Genomic DNA, 20,554 nt, shown 5'->3' with positions numbered 1-20,554 from the left:
CAATCCAAGTATCTTGGGCTGCCGCAGTAATTGGGAAAAGCAAGAAACAGGATTTCCAGACAGTGTGTGTCGAGAAAGTTAAGCATTTTTTATATAGAGCATACAGGAATCAATAGTTAGTACTAGATTCTCTTATAAGTAGAGATATACTTCTTGATCCCATATGTAAGACCTGTGGTGAGGGTACAGAAACTCTACTTCATGCTCTTAAGAATAGTATTTTGGTTCAAACAAAAGCATTTCTAATGATATACTGTGAAAAAAAAGAATAAATATTATCTAAAAAAATTCATTTTTTTTATTTGTTTGGTTATAAAATCACTAGAGTAAAAAAAAAAAAAAAACTTTACTTGTAATTTCACCCTCGAACTCACCATTAATTGCTGTTGCAAAAAAACATGACATTTCTAGCATTGTGTCTCCAACAATATACATAAAGAAATCACTTCTACCATAGCAAATATGACATATCCAAGAGAAAAAGATCAATCACTATAAGTGAAAGGACGTGTGGAAGAAAAGCAAGCAGCACTATCATGTGTTTGGTTTATGCAAGTAGGTCTCAGTCTCTTCAGCCCACTCACGTAGTAAGAATTCACTAGTGACCAGAGAGAATATAAAATGTATGGAGGAGATTGCCTAGTTTGTGCCTCTCTGGTCCCCTTTTCTACGCATCTATCTATCTATTAACTAGAGAGAAGAGAGTTCTCATTACTGCTCTTGATAGTGCTGCAACCTCCATCAAAAACCGAAAGCATGAACTACAACCATCAACCATTCTCTGTCCCCATGTATACACAAATGAATAACTTTTCAAGGCCGACCCACTAACTTAGATTCTTTTTTTTTTTTTTTTTTTTTTTGTGATTTCTATTTGACCCTTGTATATATTTTCATTATCAACAATTCCTTTGCATGCCTAGTCATTGTCTTTTTCTTTTGGTTATATAAGGAGGGCTAAAATTCAGAAACACACACCAAGGAACAATCCAGGCACAACATATAATGCATATACGATCTGACGATAGATTCAATTTTGAATTTCTCGTCTATTGATACTAAAAAAATATTAAGAAAATGACTAAATTAAACCAGACAAATACAACTATATAAATTGTATACCTATACTGCTCAATTCGCGATCCAATTTGAAAGGCTGAAAACTCTTCTTTATTAAGAGTTTGAAATAGTATATTGTACTGCATAAATAGCGGATATAACACTCATACTATACGAACATGTAAATACAAATATTGATTACATAATACTCGTACCGATATCAAATCATATTGTGTAAAATCGAATCAAAGTAATTTGGTATGAATATTATCAAGTATTAATTATAATGCTTCATATCATCAACACTATATATAAGCTTTTTTTTTTCTTTTTCTTCAATTTTATAATTTTGACGAGTTTTTAAGATGCAATGTACAAATGTCATGTTCTTTTAGAATTTTCTTTTCTACTATAGGATTTAAGAGAAAGGTGTAAGTTTTGGCATTGAATTTCAACGTATTAATTATAGTTTTTGTGGTGGGAGTCAATTTTAACATCTAGCTACTTTCTAGCTCATGAAGGTAAAGATTCCATTATTGCAAAGATCAACGACTACTTTGCCTATGAGAAAATTCTTTTCCCAATCATCAGAATATCAACGCTTCAACTTTGAAGTTGATTGTGGACCCTATTACAATGCTTCCCACTCAATTATAATCACACACAACACAAAGAAATATCTACATAGGTTTTTAACTTGTTCCTTTTGAGCAGGAAAGGTTTCCTTTTTAAATTTTTTTTTTTTTATATATATATCCTTTTTTTTAAAATATATTATTTATATTTTAATAAGGTTAGAATAAGCTAAAAAGAGCGAAGAAGGAAACCCAACAACTATTTGGGCTGGTTTCTGTCCAACTTCAAACACCTTACATTTTGAACATCACGTTTTTTTTTTAATAGGCTCAGGCCCACAAATTATAACATGAAGTCCAGGAAATATTCCCAGAGCAATTATTATATAATTCGTGTAATTTTTATGTTGGGTGTTATTAGATATATAATTTTTATTTTTGGTTTAAAAACCAAAAAGATAAGAATTGAAATTTAGAAAAAAAAGAAAATCAATCAAAGGCATATAGAGTCTATATATATTTTCTAATCTTCACAAAAATTGTTTATTAATCATACATTTAAATATTTTATTAATTGATTTTGAATTCGAGATTTATTTTTTACAACTTTACAATTATTTAGAAACAATTTTAATACTATTAAATCCATTGGTTGAAATTCATTAATATAAAAATACAACTTCCGATATATAGCTAAGCAATAATTTAATAAATTTATAGTGCAGAATTATACGAAAACTAATAATAATAATATAATAAAAATTTAAAGAAGCTTGGAATATTCATAAGACCAAATCAAACTAAAAATTAAAAAACAATGTATAAATATAATAAAATTCTTATTTTAGGTTAAAAATAATATATAAATTTGGTTTAATTGGAAGTACACCAATTAATTTTGTACTAAAAATTAGAAAATAGGAAAAATTTATAGGAGCAAATATAAATATTTAAATATATTATATACTTAAATGCATTAAAAAATTAGAGGTGGGGCATGAGGGCTAGGGGGCAAGTGCCTCCATTGCTAAATCCGTCACTAATTGATTTTCTTGTTTTTGGTGAGCAAAGTTCTTAACACCACCAAGATAAACGTCATTTTACCAAATAAATAAATGACGTCATTTATTAAAATTTTTACTATGTACATTTCCAAATATTATTAATTTTTGATTTGCTTACGTCTCCTTTATGGGTGTGTGATGAATTTAATTTAATTTTACGTGTCAATTTAATTTGATTTGCAATTATTGAAGTACAATTTAGCAACTCAATTTTGTAATCAATGACGTCACCATCTTCCTAATTACAAAACACTTAGTACAATTTAATTATTTTTGTTTAATCACAATGATTGATAGTATTATTAAGACAATAATACAAACATTTTATAATAAGTAGATTGATAAGTGCAATTCATTACATTATATTGCAATAAAACAACTTTCACAAAAAAACACACGTTATCTTCCAGGCATTATTAATTTAATTAAGGCAATCCTTTGGATAATGGTTAAATATGAAAAGGAATAAAATAATTAAATAATATTATTTTCCCTTATTTAGAAATAAAAACAAAATAGAAGTCATTTAATTTTTCTTCTCTCTCTTAATGTCCCTCCTTAATTTCTTTCTAATTTTGTCAATTCTCGTCTAATCCAAATACAAAGTTTACTCCCAATATATCAATATCCATAAACCAAATCAATTAAATACAAATTTTTATGCTAATGCAAATCTGCAATTAAGTTAAAAATTATATTATTTTAATAAAAATTTAAACAAAATAATTTAATAATGAATTAATGTAGTAATATGTGAGGAAATTGTATCATTGTTTAAAATGATAATGATTTCAATTTATATAATTGGACTATACACTATAGATTGATATTCTTTTGACAGAAAAATAGTAACACATTATATGAATTATCTCTTTTATTTATAATGAGGTCGCTTCTATAGTCATATTTAAATGTCATTTTTTATCATTTTAAATTCAACAGCTAATTAAACAGATACTTTTTACCAAATATTTTTACTCTAAACAACTATATAAACAGTTAACAGATCGTAAGACCATTAACGGCAATTAAAACAAACGCTCAATTTAACTAAACGGGAAGAGGGAGTATTAACATTGAAAGGTAGGCTATTAGAGAGTCCATGATTGATGCAAAAACATTGGATTCCTAAGGTGGATATTAAATTTAATTTTTTAAAAGATTTTTGCTAGTTTTTTTTATATTAAATGTATGTGGCTCAAATGGTAAACAAGTACTGCTAAGTTGACAGTGAAAGAAATATTTTAAGTAAGTTTGAATATCGAAATATATATATAGTATTTTTCTTTTATTTTCTAGCATGCATATTGACAATTTTATCCTTTTACGACATATATAGAGATAAAATATTAATTATAGGGATTAATTCGGTTAACAAGTTAATTAAAGTTTAATTCAATGCTAAAGATAATTTATGACTATAATAATAATTAACTTAAGAACACTCTTCATTATTCACTCTTAAAATCATTTGAAAAAATATATATTTTTTTGAGATTTATGTAACCGATCTAATTTCTTTTTATTTTGAGAAGTAAATATAAACAATTGGTAAAACTTTTCAATGCATATATATAATAAAAAGATTTCTAAAAGTTTCATTCTAATGCACATACTAAGATTTTAAACGATCAACTAGTGTAGTTGATAAAATTTTGATATTAGTATAGAAATTGTAAATGTTAAAAAATGGAAAGAAATAAAGATCATGGACTTAGTTGAATGATATTTTGTTATAAGGACTAAAATATAATTTTACAATAATGGTGAACAGTCAATGCACACTTACTCTTCCTCTCAACCACACCAATACTTATCGCACAAATCCTTTATTTTCTTCTCTCAATCTCTTTTTCACATCCAAAAGTGAACCCTAATCTCCAACTTATGCCATTCAAAGACTGTGTCATTGTCAAGCTTAAATCACAAGTTCAACATAACAGTGGTTGAAAAACGAAGGAGAGGAAAATAGGATTCCAAGGAAATGATAAGGTTAGAAAATTTTAGAAAAAGAGAGGCACTCCACCGTCAATGAATGGACCTGTGTATATTTTTAAATTATTGAAACATTTAAATTATAATAGAGAAAAATATGTGGTTTGTGAAATATAGAGATATTGCTAAAATATTATACAAAAAAAAAAATTACAGTACGATTCTTATAATTTGAAAAATATAATTAATCCTTCCTTGTATTTTTAAAAATAAAAGAGATTTTTTCGTCATTTCATAAGGTATTTAATGAAAAGAAAATATAAAAATTAAACGAAAGGAGTTTATAATCTGACTTAAAGTAAATTATAACAATGTTTTAGTCACTAGCTGTATTTTACAAAGCACGTACCGTATTTTTTTTCATTATAATATTTTAAATATTAAAGGGATGTTTGTTATGGTTGGATGCTTTTAGTTTTTTTATTTTTTTAAAAAAAAAATTTTAAGTTTTTGATTATTTGGTTTTTCAGAGTTATTTATTTTTATCTAAAATCGTTTTTGTTTCCCTTTAATTATCATCGCACATGCACATGTTTTATTATCTATTATTATTTATATGCTTACATACACATTTTTCTTATTTAACAATTATTTGATATATCAAATCTATTCTTTTTAATTATCCGCCATTTAATACATAAAATTAATCTAAATAATTAGAATAAATATGTTATATTAGATTTATATAAATAGAGAAAAAAATAATGAAGAAGAAGTTTTCAATAGTTATGAGATTAATAATGTTCTAGTGATTTGAATAAATAAATATCACATTTCTATAAATGGAGAAGAAAATATAAAGAAGCAGAAATTTTTCACGAAGATGAGATTAATTAATATTCCAGTGATTTTATTTTACATAGATAAACAAGAGAATTAAAATAAAGACTTAACAAATAATTTTCAAAAATATAAAATATAATTTTTTAAAAACTATAACTAACTTATTCACTAATTAGTTATTTCTCAATTTCATGATTGGCTTGAAATTCAACCCACCTTTTGCATAAAATAAATAAATAAATAAACAGACCGGAATTATTAAGCCATCCAAAATTGAAGATTGAAATACTTTTCTGCTAAAAAAGAAAATGAATAAAATAATAAATAGAACCTTCCCTCAAAAACGTCCACATTCGATTTTGACAGCCGAACTTCAAGTTAAAGGCAATAAAATCACGTGGGTCCCACTTAACCGCGGAAAATTTTCACATTAGGACAGCCTACGGAATACCAAAATCCACCCACGAAATTAAACATGGCCACCGGTTCAATCAGAACCGAATTGTACGATAAATCGAAATTAAATTAAAACTGTCATTTCAAAATTTTAAATTAGAACCAGCAATTCAAGAGCCGATTAAGGTTTATGTGAATATTAAAATTTGAATCTGAATCGATCATGAATCTTCAGTTAACCGGTGATTTCGGTCCGGTTCAAATTGAAAATTTTCTATTTTTATTTTCAAAATGATAATCACTTAGCTTATTTTATATATCTCTAAAAGTCTCAATAATATTTTACTACATGATATACTTTATTTAAAATTTTTTTATTAAATACATTTTACTTTAAAAGTTAAAAATCTAAAAAATAAACTAGTAAAAAAAGAGAAAAAGATTTAGTCTAAACTTATATTATTTTTAAATTTTTTTTACCCTTTTAAATTGTTTAATAAGTATAAAATTACATTCTTTTCAAGCATTTTTTAAAATTTTCTTATAATTTATTTAATTAATAATATTTAAATAAAATAAAGTGATAATTTATTTGATTATTCTGTAACATTAATTACTTTTATTCTTATATGAGTATGAGTATTCTAAAATTTATTTAAAATAAAATTTACCAATATTCTTTAAACTTATATTAATGTTTTCGAAGAAAAATGTAATTTTGGAACCTATTTTTTTAATATATATATATATCGCCGAAAACCGTGATCGAAACTATCGGTTCATCGAAATTGCACTGAAACCAGCTGAAATCAAAATTAAACCGAAATCGATGGTTCAAAAACTGATTTAAATTTAATATTTTAAAAATTTTGCACCATCAGTTTCGTGAACCAAACCAACGGTCTATGAATCGGCCATAACTAGCTCGACTAATTTCCACTCCACGACTTATGAACTTTGACTTTTCTTAGTCCGCTACGTGTTTTTTCACGATGGCCGTTTCGTAATTCTACCTAATCACTCCTATGACAACTACAACCAAACGGAACCGGACACTGACTTACATGACATGAGATACGACACCAAAGCTACAGCTCTAATCTCTGCTTTTACGGTAAATATCAAAGTTTAGATTTTTTTTTTTATTCCTATAAAAAAGGTTTCTCTGCTCATATGTTTTCTTGGTAACCAAACAGAAGCAGACTTGGCTTTCGTTTCTGAAATCCCTTTAAAATAGGTATCAGAATGATTATTCATTGAACCTGGACGGCATTAAGGTTTCTTTCTCTTATTCGGATTGATACATCTGTTTATTCATATATAATATATTCATCAATGACGATTATGGTATTTGGACGCATAAGGACCATCAAGTGTGGCGTACGTAGTGCAAGGTGCCATTTGTTTTTTATTTTCTTAATTCTAGTTTACGACTCACTCACGCCCTTTTTATTTAACCCCTCGCTCTCCTTTACCGTTTTCTCTTTCTGAGAATTTCTTTGTCTACAGGGATTGAATGCTATTGTTTTCTTTTTTGACAAGTGAAGATTTTTTTTTGGTAATTTGTTGTCCACTACCAATGGCTTCCATGAGAAGTACATGAACATGGAGGTGAGATACTAGATATATATAGACACTTTTCTTTTGAAACACCCTTTATTCTCTAATTAAAGACATCAAATTTTGGAAGATACCTACCTGCTAAGATTTAAAAAAAGGAAAAAAAAAAGTGAGATTTGATTTCTTGGTTTTGGTTATCATGTTTGTTCTCTTGCCTGTAAATAGAAGGAAAGCACTGAAAGTATGTAGAGGAATGAATTCGGTAATGGGTGTTACCTGGGGTTGGTTATATTTTAACTCATTAATTAATCAACTTAATATTTATTACATGCCTGCTATGATTGATTTAGTCAACTGGCTTTTCAAACCTTTATAAAGGCATAATTGATCCTCAAACTTCATCACAGACAATGAAAGGATTTTTAATTTCTATTATGTTCATAATTTTTATTTTTTGTGCTTTGCTTGTAGCTTTAAAGAATCTGGATGCTGCTTGCTTATCTTTTGATGACATTTTCTTTTTGACTGGAATAATAAATTTCGTTGCTTAATTAACTGCTGCAAAAATTATTAATGATGCTCTGCATATGTGATAGTATCATATTGTTCTTCCCTCAGAACAAAATTTTTTTCTTGTTTGCTTTGTTCCTTTTCTGTCTTCAACATTTTTGGTCTCTATAAATTCATAGAAATCTTAGATGAAAAGTAAATAAGTTCTAGTGAGTGCAATAACAGTCTAACAAAACCTTACAGGATCTTTAACTTTAATCAAAAGTTAAAACTTTACACCTAACTATGTTATACCCAAAACACCAGTTTGAACTAGAAAAAGGAAAATGCTTCTTTTGTTGGTTGGTTGTGATGGACTGGGCTTTCATTTCTAGCCTTTTTGACTTTTCTTGTCCTGAATTTATAAGCAAAAAGCCATCAATTCAGACCTCTATTTTCAGTTCATGTATAGTCTATGAAACTTTTGATGGTATATGATAAAAAAGAAGAGGAAATTAAATAGAAATATGTATTTATGTATATATATACGCACACATATTGTCAGGTTCTTAGCTGCTGCCACCTGTGCTTCCAAGTCAACTGAAATACCTTCTGAAGATGCAGTTTTTTTTTTTTTTTACTTGTGGAGGAAATGATCACCTCTTACATCAATATCTAAGAGTAGAATTCCCTTAATTTAAAATTATTAAGTCCACTTGTGTCTCTAATGTATATGGCATGTAACTGATCTAGATTCATAACTCATTAGTTATGATAATTCCCTCCTTTAATTAGGAAGGGTTGACCAGTAATCCTTTCAAAACTTATATAAACAGGGTTTATTATGCTCCTTTTCATATTCAATAAGGCTTTAACTTCCTACGCTTCTTATCTAAGCCTCCTCTTTCCAGTCGCTTCCTTTTTTTGTTGTGGTTAGCTTCATTTTCTTTACCTATGGCTACTTCAGAAAGTTCCATTTACTTATTTAAGCTGTCTTTTTCTTTCTGAATTTGAGGATAAATGAGCTTTCTTTGAGTATACTTTACAGTGAATATAGCTATGAAGATGCATATTGTTCAGTTGCATTGCATGTTGTTCTGTTCTGAAGTTTTAGAATTTCTAGCTCTTGTATTATGTTAACAAAATATGAAAGAGAACAATGAAAAAAAAATAATAAAAAGTCAATCTTTAGTTCTTTACCATGATTCAGTGCAATAGACCGGTTTTTGTTTCAAAATTTTCTGCATGCTCAGAGTCAGCATTGTCTTTCTCCTGCCGATTGTTGCTTTTTAAATATTCCTGCATTACAGGTGCATTAGTCAATGTCCTCAACAGTACATTCAACTAACCAGGAGCTTGAAACAAAAGAGATGGACGTTAGAAACGAACAGTATACACATAAAGTTGGAGTTCCTCCAAAGCAGAACCTCTTCAAAGAATTGAAAGCCACTGTGAAAGAAACACTCTTTGCAGATGATCCTCTGCGTCCCTTCAAGGATCAACCGAGATCTAAAAAGTTCATCCTAGGCATACAAACCATCTTCCCCATTCTTGAATGGGGTAGAAGTTACAGTTTACGTAAATTTCGAGGGGATGTAATTGCTGGACTGACTATTGCTAGTCTTTGCATTCCTCAGGTATATTAGCCTTTAGCTGCTTACAAGAATGCATAATGGAAGAAACTAAGATATCATTCCTTTTACTGCTTTTGAACTATATCTGATATATTTTTTTGCTGGTAAATCCAGGATATTGGGTATTCAAAACTTGCAAATTTGGACCCCCAGTATGGATTGTGTAAGTTTTGCTTGCTAGTGTACATCTTCCGATGGCCTTATCCTTTCTTCTATTTGATGTTTATGCAATTGCTTGTTCTTGTTTGAAATGTTTTTCAGACTCCAGCTTTGTTCCACCATTGATTTATGCCTTCATGGGTAGTTCTAGAGACATAGCAATAGGACCAGTAGCTGTCGTGTCTCTCTTGTTAGGGACTCTGCTTCAAAATGAACTTGATCCCAAAAAAGATAAAGAAGCATACAGGAGGCTAGCATTCACAGCTACATTTTTTGCGGGTATCACGCAAGCAACCCTTGGGTTTTTCAGGTAATTAGTTTCATTTCTTATTTTCATGTTCTGGCTTTGCTTCAAGGCATTTAGTTTCCACTTCAAAGTGTAAAACATCTTAGTATCTTATCAGGTTGGGCTTCTTGATTGACTTCTTATCACATGCTGCTGTTGTTGGTTTTATGGGTGGAGCTGCCATCACAATTGCACTCCAGCAGCTCAAGGGTCTTCTTGGAATACAAAATTTTACAAAGAAAACTGATATAGTTTCAGTGATGCACTCAGTTTTTGGCTCAGTCCATCATGGAGTAAGTTTCTTTCGCATTTAAAGTTTGAGCCACAAACCTGCAACAAAATTAATAATTCCCAACTCAAATAAGTAATCATATTCATAGTAACTGAATCCCATACAACAAATATTTTGCAGTGGAACTGGCAGACTATAGTTATTGGTGTGAGCTTTCTAGCATTTCTCTTATCTGCCAAGTACATCGTAAGTTCGAAGCTCGGTCATGTTCATCTAAATTAAATGTTCCCAAATGATTTCTTAGTTCTCAAATTGTTTGTGGTGCAGGGAAAAAAGAACAGGAGATTCTTTTGGGTGCCAGCAATTGCACCATTGATATCTGTTATTCTGTCGACCTTTTTTGTTTATATAACCCATGCAGATAGGAAAGGGGTTCAAATTGTGAGCACTTCTTGTCTCTTTTTTTTTTTCTACATTTGCAATATGACTTCGATAGTAAAGAAATAGTTCTAAATATAGAACTTTGGAAGTAGTAATAAGAGCTGGAACTGGTGCTAACTGTTTTTCTGATGTCTGAAGGTGAAACACATAGAGAAAGGAATAAATCCCTCCTCTGTGAAAGAAATATACTTCAGTGGTCAGTATCTTCTAAAAGGTCTTAGGATTGGTGTTGTGGCTGGAATGATAGCATTAACGGTAAGACAAATTTGCAATCCATTTATCTTTCTCTATAAATCTGTAAAAAGAATTTGATTATCAAATTCTGTAACTATTTTTTTCTTTTCCTTTGTGGTTCCATCTTTATATTCTTGTAGGAAGCCGTAGCAATTGGAAGAACATTTGCTTCCATGAAGGACTATCAAATTGATGGGAACAAAGAAATGGTGGCACTAGGAACCATGAATATTGTTGGTTCAATGACTTCTTGTTATGTGGCAACAGGTGGGTGTACATGGATCAATTTATATATGATAGTGTATGCATGATTATGTAAAACCATATTCAGCCTCAAAATCAATGCATCAATACCCTAGAAAATCTCAACAAATAGAATTTAACTTTTAGATCCTACAATTGTTTCTTTAACCATAGAAAACCATAGAAAACCATAAAATTTAACCATAGAAAACCGTTTATGACTAACTAGTTTCTGGAGTTACCTGTTAACTATGTGGAATACCTAATATTGACTTGATTTTGTATGCTTGTTACTCACAGGTTCATTTTCTCGATCAGCTGTAAATTACATGGCTGGCTGCCAAACTGCGGTCTCCAACATTATCATGTCCTTTGTTGTGTTTCTTACCTTGCTATTTATTACACCTCTTTTCAAGTATACCCCAAACGCTATTCTTGCTGCCATTATTATATCAGCTGTGGTTGGCCTAATTGACTTTGAGGCAGCAATTTTGATATGGAAAATAGATAAATTTGATTTTATCGCTTGCATGGGAGCCTTCTTTGGTGTAGTTTTTGTATCTGTGGAGATAGGCCTATTGATTGCGGTAAGAATTAAGTTGTTCACTATCTTAATTCCATATTATGTCAAACAATTGTTATTGCAAGGAATGTTAAAATATCTTTGTGCATCATGACAGGTTTCAATATCTTTTGCCAAAATTCTCCTACAAGTTACTCGGCCTCGGACTGCAATCCTTGGGAAGCTACCTGGGACAACTGTGTATAGAAACATTCAACAATATCCAGGAGCAACCAAGGTTCCTGGTGTTTTGGTTGTGAGAGTTGATTCAGCAATCTACTTTTCCAACTCCAATTACATTAAAGAGAGGTAAAGAAATCTATTGACCTTTGGCATATGAGTGATGTGTTCTCTATATTGTTTGAACAATCCTAGGATTCAAATTGCATATTTTGCCTTTTTTCTTTATCCCCCAAATCATGTACTCTAGTTCCTAAATCTAATATTTTGAAACACTTGCCTATACTGAGTTTATAACCTTGTTTCACACACCTGACCAATATGAGAATGAAACATAGGTAACCGTTTACTCATATTACTTCTATACACATGCTTTTCTTTTATGTCTTAGAATCATATTGACTGTATGGATACGTAGGAATGTTCAAAGCGATCCCCTTTTTTAACAGTTCATATAAAAACGCCATTCAAAAGTTTTGTGGTAAATGTCTAAAAGAGTGGAATTGCAAATTGAGGCTCACATAATTTGGATGCATGTAACTACTTATTTTGACAATATGGCTATATAATATAGAATGAGAAATTGAGGTCATCGTTACTTACCGAAAACTCACGAGATTAGTTTCCTTGCAAATCAATTAGTTCCCATTTTCAATCATTTGCAGAACTCGATGTCTTGCAGAAAAGTTAGCCCATATGCCATCTAATGGGGAGGATATATATATATATATAACTTTCCAATAGAAAAGGATAATATTTTGCAAATTTAAGCTTCTGTGGATCAATTATTACAATTTTTGGATTTATCATATTTGCAATAATTTTGGGAAGGCTAAAATTGAACTCTTTTGCAGGATTCTGAGATGGTTAGCAGATGAAGAAGAACAATTAAAAGAATCATACCAATCGAACTTTGAGTTCTTGATAGTAGAGATGTCACGTATGTTTTAACTAATGATTCATGTGCAAGCACACTTGTCCAAGTTTTTTTTTTCCTCATAACGTTTTTGCTCTCGTTGCAGCCGTTACTGATATTGACACCAGTGGCATTCATGCGTTGGAAGAGCTATACAAAAGCCTCCAGAAGAGAGGCGTTCAGGTTTTCCTTTTTTCCCTAACCTAATTTTATGAGCTACTATTATCATGTACTTAACAAGCGATGAATGATTAGAGAAGAGTAAAAAAATACTTTGAAATTAGTCAAATTTCAATGCCATGTCTTACCAGGAGTTTCTTGTGTTGTTGTGCAGCTCATTCTAGCAAATCCTGGACCAGTGGTGATTGGCAAGCTCCATGCTTCGGATTTCGCAAATACTATCGGGGAAGACAAGATCTTCCTTACAGTTGCAGATGCAGTGGCATCATGTTCTCCAAAGTTGGCTGCAGCCCAAGTGTGAGAAAATTGCTGTATTTGTAGTGTGGCATACATGTTACTACTATATAGTGAGGAAGGAAGGAGCTAATGTTTTGATAATAGAAGAAGCAGAGTAGTTGTTGATGCCTTGGTGGGGTGTGGTCATCACCGTCCTGCTTTTGCAGAAAAGTTTATTAAGAAGGGATAAGGCTTGCGAAAAGCTAACAAGAAAAAAGAAAGAAAATGTACATAGAATTGCCCATAATTGAACTGAGTTTTTCTTTTATTTTTGTCTTGATACACTTCCTCTGTTCTAATTTAATAATAATATTTAACCTTAAGGATTAAAAAAATTATTAAAATATATTAATTTTTTAAAAATATATAATAGAATATTTAAATTGTCTTTCTTAAAATTAAAATTTTCCATTAATTTTAATATAAAACACTTAATAAATATGAATATAAAATTAAAAAAAATTAATATACTCTTAAAATTCTAAATGAGCGTAGCATTTAAAGTAGAACAACGTTATTTGTTTGTTGTTGCTATTAAAGTGGAACGGAATAGAAAAAAGGAAGTAGTTTGTCTCAAAATATAAGTCTCTTTTGAGTGTTTTAGGAATAATAAATGATATTTTTTTAACATTAACTTTGCTTATATTAGATGCAATATATATTTTCACAAATAACTATTTGTTTTGAATTAAATGATAATTTAATTAAATTATTTTTGTTTTTATTATAATTTAGGAGAATAAATTACTTTTTTAAATCTTTGTGTAAAAATTTTAATCCACTTATATTTTAAGAAAGAAAGAAGTATCTTTTGCTACTAAAGTGAAAGAAGGTAAGGAGTACTAATTTTGGAAAAAAGAAGGGAAAAGAAAACAAAAAGAAAATTTCAAAAATTAATTATTTTCTTGGGAAGCGTTCTTATTTTTTTTTAGAGGTCGAAGAGGACATCTTTTTTGGAGTGAGGTAAGCATGAAACAAAGGGGCAATCTTCTTTGTTCCTTAGGTTGGCCTGAACATGGTCATGAACAAAGCTAGATTCATTCATTCCTCGCTCAGAGATCAGGACAGGAAGACGGGTTTTCAACCAGTATATTTTAAGGAACCACAAAGTGCGCAATATAGATTTGTTATTTTTTATTACATGTGATGGAGATAAGATCCTTACCACTGTCCTAGCAAGTGGAGACGAGTGTATTGGCCAAGCAAAGACTTGAAAATTGAAACTCTATTAACCCACCTTTTAACTTAACTAGAGTTAACTTTTTTCCCTAAGAAACTTCACTAGAGTTAACATGGGATAACATGATCTATCTTTAATTTTGGTCTTCTGATTTTTTTTTTTTTTCCTTCAAGTGTTCTTCCAAGATTGAGTTTCTTATGAAATTTCCTACAGTATAATTCTCAAAAACAGTATAAACCAAATATCAAGTTTTGTTAATCATCCATATAAGCAAATTGTCACAACAATAAAATGCAAACAACTTGGTGATTTTGGTTTGTAATGTATGCAATTAATTTAATTCGATAATAATTACTTTTACATTAATTTCTTTTTAAAATATAGTACATTGGTATGGTATAAAAATATGAAATTAAAAAAATATATTGTTAAATCCAACAAAACCATCTAATCTATTAGCCTTGTTTGTTGGGTTGATCTAATTTTCAGAGCAATGTAATAACCAAACCCTTTTCATATAAAATAAAATAAATTATTTAATTCATTGTTCAATTAATTTATTTTTTTCCTATGATTTAGCTCAAAATTATTTGTATTTGAATTGAATTGGAAGAATTTCAATAACTGAACCGAAATAATCATTGAAAATAATAAGATATTTTAATTTCAATATGGTTTGATTTAATTTTTTGATATGATTTATTTTTTCAAATTTATTTTTTCGAAAATTAAAACTGAATTGTAATTACAAAAAGTTTCACAATTAATAAAAAAACAAAATTTTAAAATAAATTGAAATGAATTTTTTAAAAATTTAAAGCAATCGGGTTTGATTTTTCTGTCAAAATCAAATAGTGCTCACCCCTAATTAAAAATGGACTTCAGAGAAACGACCTTTCTCACATGGCCCAAAGCCCACCAACGCCCTTAACCCTATCTGGTTGTGTCTGCCATTACCAAAAGGCTTCAGCTTCTCTTCCAAAAAAAAAAAAAAAAAACCATACTTTCAAGCTGTCATGGCTCGGTCTCTGTTTCTGCCAACAATTCGCTCCATTATCAGTCACTTCTTCGCTCAAAAAACCATCCCATCCCTTTTACCATCTAAACTCTCAACCTCCACCACCACCGGAAAAAACCTTTCTTTTCTCTTACCTCCCAAAACCCACAAACTCCAAGCCCCTTTGAAACCCTATGCTGTTGTCAATCAGAGCCCAGTCTCAAACCCCATTTTGCTTCTCAACAATAAAGACCAGCGCTTGCTTAGCCAAAATGGTATTTTGCAGAATGACATTTCGGGCACCACAATTGCTGCAATTGTCACCTCCTTAGGCGGCCCGCCTGCAGCTGTTGGGATTGTTCGATTGTCGGGTCCATCTGCGGTGGATATTGCTTCCCGTGTGTTTAAACCAATGAGGAAAAAGAAGAAGAAAAATAAAAATAAGGGTGGAGGATTGTGTGCATGGCAGCCTACTAGCCATGTTGTGGATTATGGGGTGGTTCTCGACAATGAAGGGAATGTAATAGATGAGGTATAATCATTTAAGTTTTTTTGTTATATAGAAGTGAGTGTTCTCAAAAAACTAAAAATGTTAAGGGGCTTTTATTGTTTTCTGGCCTTATCTTAGTTAAGCTTCAGCTTCTGTGAATCGTTATTCGATTTATTCAGTAGAAGTAACAAGTTTTTAAAAATTGCAAGTTTCCTGTATTGCTGATTTGAACATCAAATTGTCGTCTTTTCGCTGTATGTATAAGTGCGCTGATTTGCTTACTGAAGGCCTTATTAGATGGGATGATTCTGATTATGACCCTTTTGTGATCCTTTTTGTTTGTTTGACTTTCACCATACGATGGCGTAATGTGAAATGACTTCCTTTTTGGTTCTCTCAGGTTTTGGCTTTGCCCATGTTGGCACCAAGATCTTACACTTGTGAAGATGTGGTTGAGCTTCAGTGTCATGGGAGTGAAGTATGTCTTACTCGTGTGCTGAGAGCTTGTCTTCAAGCTGGGGCTAGGCTTGCAGAGCCAGGTTGGTTTCTTATTTAAGCTTGTACTTGCATGTATGAGTTCCTTTAAGAAGCTTATGGTATGGATTCTATGTCGAATATATATAAACTAATTTTATCAAAAGGAAATAAATTTTTTTTGAAATAACCAGTTTTATCGTGGATGTATCATGTGCATGCAATATTAAGATGCCTCCTCTTCTCGTTCATTAGCCAAGCCGGAACAACATTGTACAATGATAATTCCATTACATGATCACCCGCTCAACCCACCACAATAAGCAAACAATAAAAGAGGAGTAAAAATAAGGACAATATATATATATTTGCCCCTTAGTCTGTAGTCACCAGAGTCTTATGTTATGTTTCACTCTCCTATCACCGGACCAGAAATCTGGCTCTCCTTCTGCCTTTAGATGAAATCCATGTTTACTCTCTTTTCTTGATGGAAAGTTGGTCCATGTGAACACTATGAGATAAACTATTGAATTATTAGCATAGCTTCTTCTTTCAGGCGAGTTCACTCTTCGTGCATTTCTTAATGGACGTTTGGACCTGTCCCAAGCTGAAAATGTTGGAAAATTAATTTCAGCAAAGTCTGTGGCAGCTGCAGATTCAGCATTAGCCGGACTACAGGCATGTTTTCTTTCAAGCTCTAATTTTTTTTTTTTTTTTTTTTTTTTTTTTTTTTTTTTTTTGTGCATTTATGCCCTTCTAGAGCAATTATAGTTTTAAGCTGCAAGAAAATATGGATGTCTAACAACTAAAAGAGTTCCTGTCTGGTTATAATAAGGCCTTATTCAAAGAATGAATAGCAATTCTGAAAAGGCTCATGTTCTTTAACAGGGGGGCTTTGCTTCTTTGGTCAAATTGTTAAGAACACAGTGTATTGAGTTGCTTACAGAGATTGAAGCTCGTTTAGACTTCGATGATGAGATGCCACCGCTGGATCTGAACCTAATTATGGACAGAATTCATGTCATGTTGCAAAATGTGGAGAATGCGCTGGAGACAGCCAATTATGACGAGCTCCTGCAATCTGGATTACAGGTACAATACAATCTGCAAGGGAGTTTTATAACTTTTCATTGCTTCTGTGGTAAATCTGCAAGGCAGTTTTCTTAATCTATGTCTAGCTCAAGGAATCATAATGTTGTTTTTAATTCTGGGATGCTTACAAAATTTAAATATATCTTATAGGTTTTTCTTTAAGTTATTGAAGATGTAACTGGCATGACGTGCTCCAAATCATGGTCTGATTATTCATCTCATAGCTTTCCTGAAGCATAAAAATCATCTGTTATCCTTCAAATTTAGATAATTCTATGTTGGCTGCATACTTATTTCCCATCGTGGTTGATTTTCTCTGTTATACTAAAATTTGGTACCTGTACAAAGAGAACAGATTAGTTTTATTGAAGATGAGTTCCTTTTCAGATCTATGCATGTTTTGCGTGATTCTGATTTTGTGACGTTCTTCTTTAAAATCCTGTAGATAGCAATTGTTGGCCGTCCAAATGTTGGGAAGTCAAGCCTTCTCAATTCATGGAGCAAAGTATGTTGCAACGTCTTTTCTTCATCCTCATTTTATTTTGATTTATCGTTATTATGTTTACCCTAGATTGTTCCATCTTTCTTACGTGCTGCATCTCTTTTTAATTTCTTAGATTTTGGTTAGCATTCGTAAGGTGATATTTGGCCAAAGTAAGGGAAACCCAAAATAGAGAGGGTTTAGTTTTCTTTCATGGTTTGTGTTATTGCTATTGATATGGAACTTCACAGACTGAACTATTATTTTAATTATCTTCATATTTTATCCATTTGCTGAAGATGATGTGTTTATTGATGTTATTTGCTTTGCCTTTGTGTTTCAATTTGGACTCTTCAGTCTTCAGACTCTTTTGGATATTTTTTTTTTCTCTGAAAAGATTCTTCAGATTAATCTTAAGGTTCTCTTCTAAATTATTTACATGCAATACCCCTTGTTTTCTATTTCTTATATAATTGGATTTAACTAATGCGAGAAAAGAAAAAATCATATCAAATAATTTAAAAATGTGCATTTCGAAGACCTTAGATGTTGTACCTTTTGCAGACAATATTTTGTGAAAATAGATAATACAGACATGGAAACAAATGTACTAACTCGTCTTACACTATCTATTAGGAAACAAACTGATAGTTTTAATATTGTCATCATATGTCTCCAAATTTCAGATTGTCTCCAAGATGAACTCTTGTATTCTCCTTTCTGTTCATAGCAAGTAACATGGATAGCAAATACCTGCACTTTTCTTGGGGCATTAAACTTTTACTGTTTTTCAATTTATATTAAATACAGCACGTGTTATCTGTGGAATGCCCGTGCAGACAACTATTTTGTATTAATAGTAGAAACCAGAAATGCATTGAATGAAAGAAATTGAAATTTCAAATCAAACTTTTGTTTGACTTGATATTGTCATTGTCCTTTCATTGAAATCAACACTGTTTGAATGTCATGCTTTTGTTTAGCGTGCAGAGTGAGAGGGCAATAGTTACAGAAATTGCTGGAACCACCCGAGACGTTGTTGAAGCTAGTGTTACAGTTTGCGGTATCCCTGTGACCCTACTTGATACAGCAGGTATCAGGGTCACTGAAGACATAGTTGAGAAGATTGGTAAGACATTCTAACATACTTCTCACTTGGTTATGGCAATCTTGAGGTGCTTTTGCTTAAATATGTGCTTCCATGCTTCATGAAGCAATAATAATTGATTTGGTTTTGTGGGAATGTCAAACAAACTTCAAAACTTCCCTCTCCTTTATTTTGTTTTTTTTTATTTTGAGATATTTTGATGGAATACCACAGTAAATTAGCAAAAGATTCAGAAACTGAAACTGTGAACCTAAGTTGTACTTGTGGCCTTGGCCTCGATTGTATGAATCAATGAATGCAAGGATTTCTGTACAGGTGTAGAGAGATCTGAAGCAGTTGCTATGGGTGCTGATGTCATTATTATGACAGTAAGTGCTTTTGATGGATGGACTTCAGAAGATACTGAACTTCTGAATAAGATTGAATCTAACAAGGTATTGAAAATCACCTACCTTCTTTCTTGCAATTTTAAATGTAGCACATTTAGCCTTCTTATTTACATTTCTTGACATGTCACTAACCTGTGCGCTGTTGCAGAGTTGATTAATTAAACTTTGTTGTGGAGTTAGAATTTTGTTCTTTCCTTTGATTTTGTTTTTTCCTTTTGGAATTACAGAAATCAGTTGGATCTCCAGCACCAATGGTCCTCGCAATTAACAAAATAGACACCGCTTCATCCTTATGCATGGAATGGGTTGATAGATACAACAATTCTTTCGCAAAGCATGTCTTCACTTGTGCTGTTACTGGTCAAGGAATACAAGATTTGGAGATGGCAATTTCAGAGATTGTGGGTTTGAACAGAATACCTGCAGGGGGGCGGAAATGGACTGTGAACCAGGTTGGGCTACTTATTCATTATGAATTAAATCTCTCCCTTTTTTGTTCTTATAGCTGTTGGTTTATCACCCTTTTCAGTTATTGTCAAACGACTTTTGTTTCAAATAGTCAGTAATACATAGGACAATATTACTCAGTTTATTTCAAGTCATTTTTTTCATGTGCATAATTGCTTTCCACATATGATATACAGAGACAATGCGAGCAGCTTGTGCGGACCAAGGAGGCACTTGCAAGGTTGAAATCATCGATAGAGGATGAAATGCCTCTGGACTTTTGGACAATTGATTTGCGTGATGCTGCATTGGCACTTGGTCAGATAAGTGGAGAAGACATCTCTGAAGAAATCTTGTCCAACATTTTTGGCAAATTCTGTATCGGCAAATAGATGAGACAATATTTTTGCTTGTACAGGCTTTCAACACAATTATTGTCTACTGCAACTTTCATATAATGTTTCTGTAGCTCTTGTAAAAATACTGTCTTGTAATGTTCACGAACTGTGTTATCTCCTTTTTTTTTTTTTTTTTTTTTTTTTTTTTTTTTTTTTAGGGTTTTGTAATTACAAGTTCAAAATGGGTTGGATTTGGAAGCAGCAATTGTTCAGCCATGGATTGAAGGCTTGTAG

The 20,554-nt window shown here is 31.2% G+C and overlaps 2 protein-coding genes and 1 long non-coding RNA gene across 6 annotated transcripts; 2 read left to right on the top strand and 1 right to left on the bottom strand.

Moving 5' to 3' along the window:
• Nucleotides 1-8,199: 8,199 nt before the first annotated feature.
• LOC149493517 (uncharacterized) lies at nucleotides 8,200-13,255 on the bottom strand. Of its 4 annotated transcripts, XR_016322569.1 has the most exons (4): nucleotides 13,117-13,255; nucleotides 9,311-10,330; nucleotides 9,122-9,220; nucleotides 8,202-8,336 (listed from the first exon to the last, which is right to left on the bottom strand). It is a non-coding gene; the product is annotated as an uncharacterized LOC149493517 (long non-coding RNA). The 4 variants fall into 4 exon arrangements; XR_016322568.1 differs by having other exon boundaries at nucleotides 8,200-8,336; nucleotides 9,122-10,330; XR_016322567.1 differs by lacking the exon at nucleotides 8,202-8,336 and having other exon boundaries at nucleotides 9,030-9,220.
• Nucleotides 9,244-13,532, top strand: LOC149493516 (sulfate transporter 1.3-like). The gene is made up of 13 exons (XM_089725977.1): nucleotides 9,244-9,558; nucleotides 9,670-9,718; nucleotides 9,817-10,024; nucleotides 10,119-10,293; nucleotides 10,413-10,478; nucleotides 10,560-10,673; nucleotides 10,812-10,928; nucleotides 11,048-11,174; nucleotides 11,451-11,737; nucleotides 11,831-12,021; nucleotides 12,747-12,832; nucleotides 12,915-12,991; nucleotides 13,143-13,532. The coding sequence occupies exons 1-13, from the start codon at nucleotides 9,244-9,246 to the stop codon at nucleotides 13,287-13,289; spliced, it is 1,959 nt and encodes a 652-aa protein (XP_089582103.1). The 3' UTR covers nucleotides 13,290-13,532.
• A 1,860-nt stretch (nucleotides 13,533-15,392) lies between these two features.
• LOC105638841 (tRNA modification GTPase) lies at nucleotides 15,393-20,438 on the top strand. Its single transcript, XM_012222712.4, has 9 exons — nucleotides 15,393-15,973; nucleotides 16,332-16,470; nucleotides 16,962-17,083; nucleotides 17,294-17,497; nucleotides 17,943-18,002; nucleotides 18,969-19,107; nucleotides 19,402-19,520; nucleotides 19,703-19,927; nucleotides 20,120-20,438. The coding sequence occupies exons 1-9, from the start codon at nucleotides 15,461-15,463 to the stop codon at nucleotides 20,312-20,314; spliced, it is 1,716 nt and encodes a 571-aa protein (XP_012078102.2). The 5' UTR covers nucleotides 15,393-15,460; the 3' UTR covers nucleotides 20,315-20,438.
• The last annotated feature ends 116 nt before the right edge of the window (nucleotides 20,439-20,554 follow it).

The sequence above is a fragment of the Jatropha curcas genome, chromosome 9, assembly GCF_041381405.1.
Source record: "Jatropha curcas cultivar XTBG-Jc1 chromosome 9, XTBG_Jcur_1.0, whole genome shotgun sequence".
Lineage (NCBI taxonomy): Eukaryota > Viridiplantae > Streptophyta > Magnoliopsida > Malpighiales > Euphorbiaceae > Jatropha > Jatropha curcas.
This window is presented reverse-complemented; position numbering and strand designations above follow the sequence as displayed.

Excerpts from the sequence above, each read along its gene's own strand:
- LOC149493516 (XM_089725977.1), top strand. The coding sequence starts at position 9,244 with ATGTCCTCAACAGTACATTCAACTAACCAGGAGCTTGAAACAAAAGAG. Across the intron at positions 9,719-9,816 it reads GGACCCCCAGTATGGATTGT|ACTCCAGCTTTGTTCCACCA; the intron begins GTAAGTTTTGCT and ends AATGTTTTTCAG. Across the intron at positions 10,479-10,559 it reads TCTTATCTGCCAAGTACATC|GGAAAAAAGAACAGGAGATT; the intron begins GTAAGTTCGAAG and ends TTTGTGGTGCAG.
- LOC105638841 (XM_012222712.4), top strand. The coding sequence starts at position 15,461 with ATGGCTCGGTCTCTGTTTCTGCCAACAATTCGCTCCATTATCAGTCAC. Across the intron at positions 19,521-19,702 it reads ATAAGATTGAATCTAACAAG|AAATCAGTTGGATCTCCAGC; the intron begins GTATTGAAAATC and ends TTGGAATTACAG. Across the intron at positions 19,928-20,119 it reads GGAAATGGACTGTGAACCAG|AGACAATGCGAGCAGCTTGT; the intron begins GTTGGGCTACTT and ends TATGATATACAG.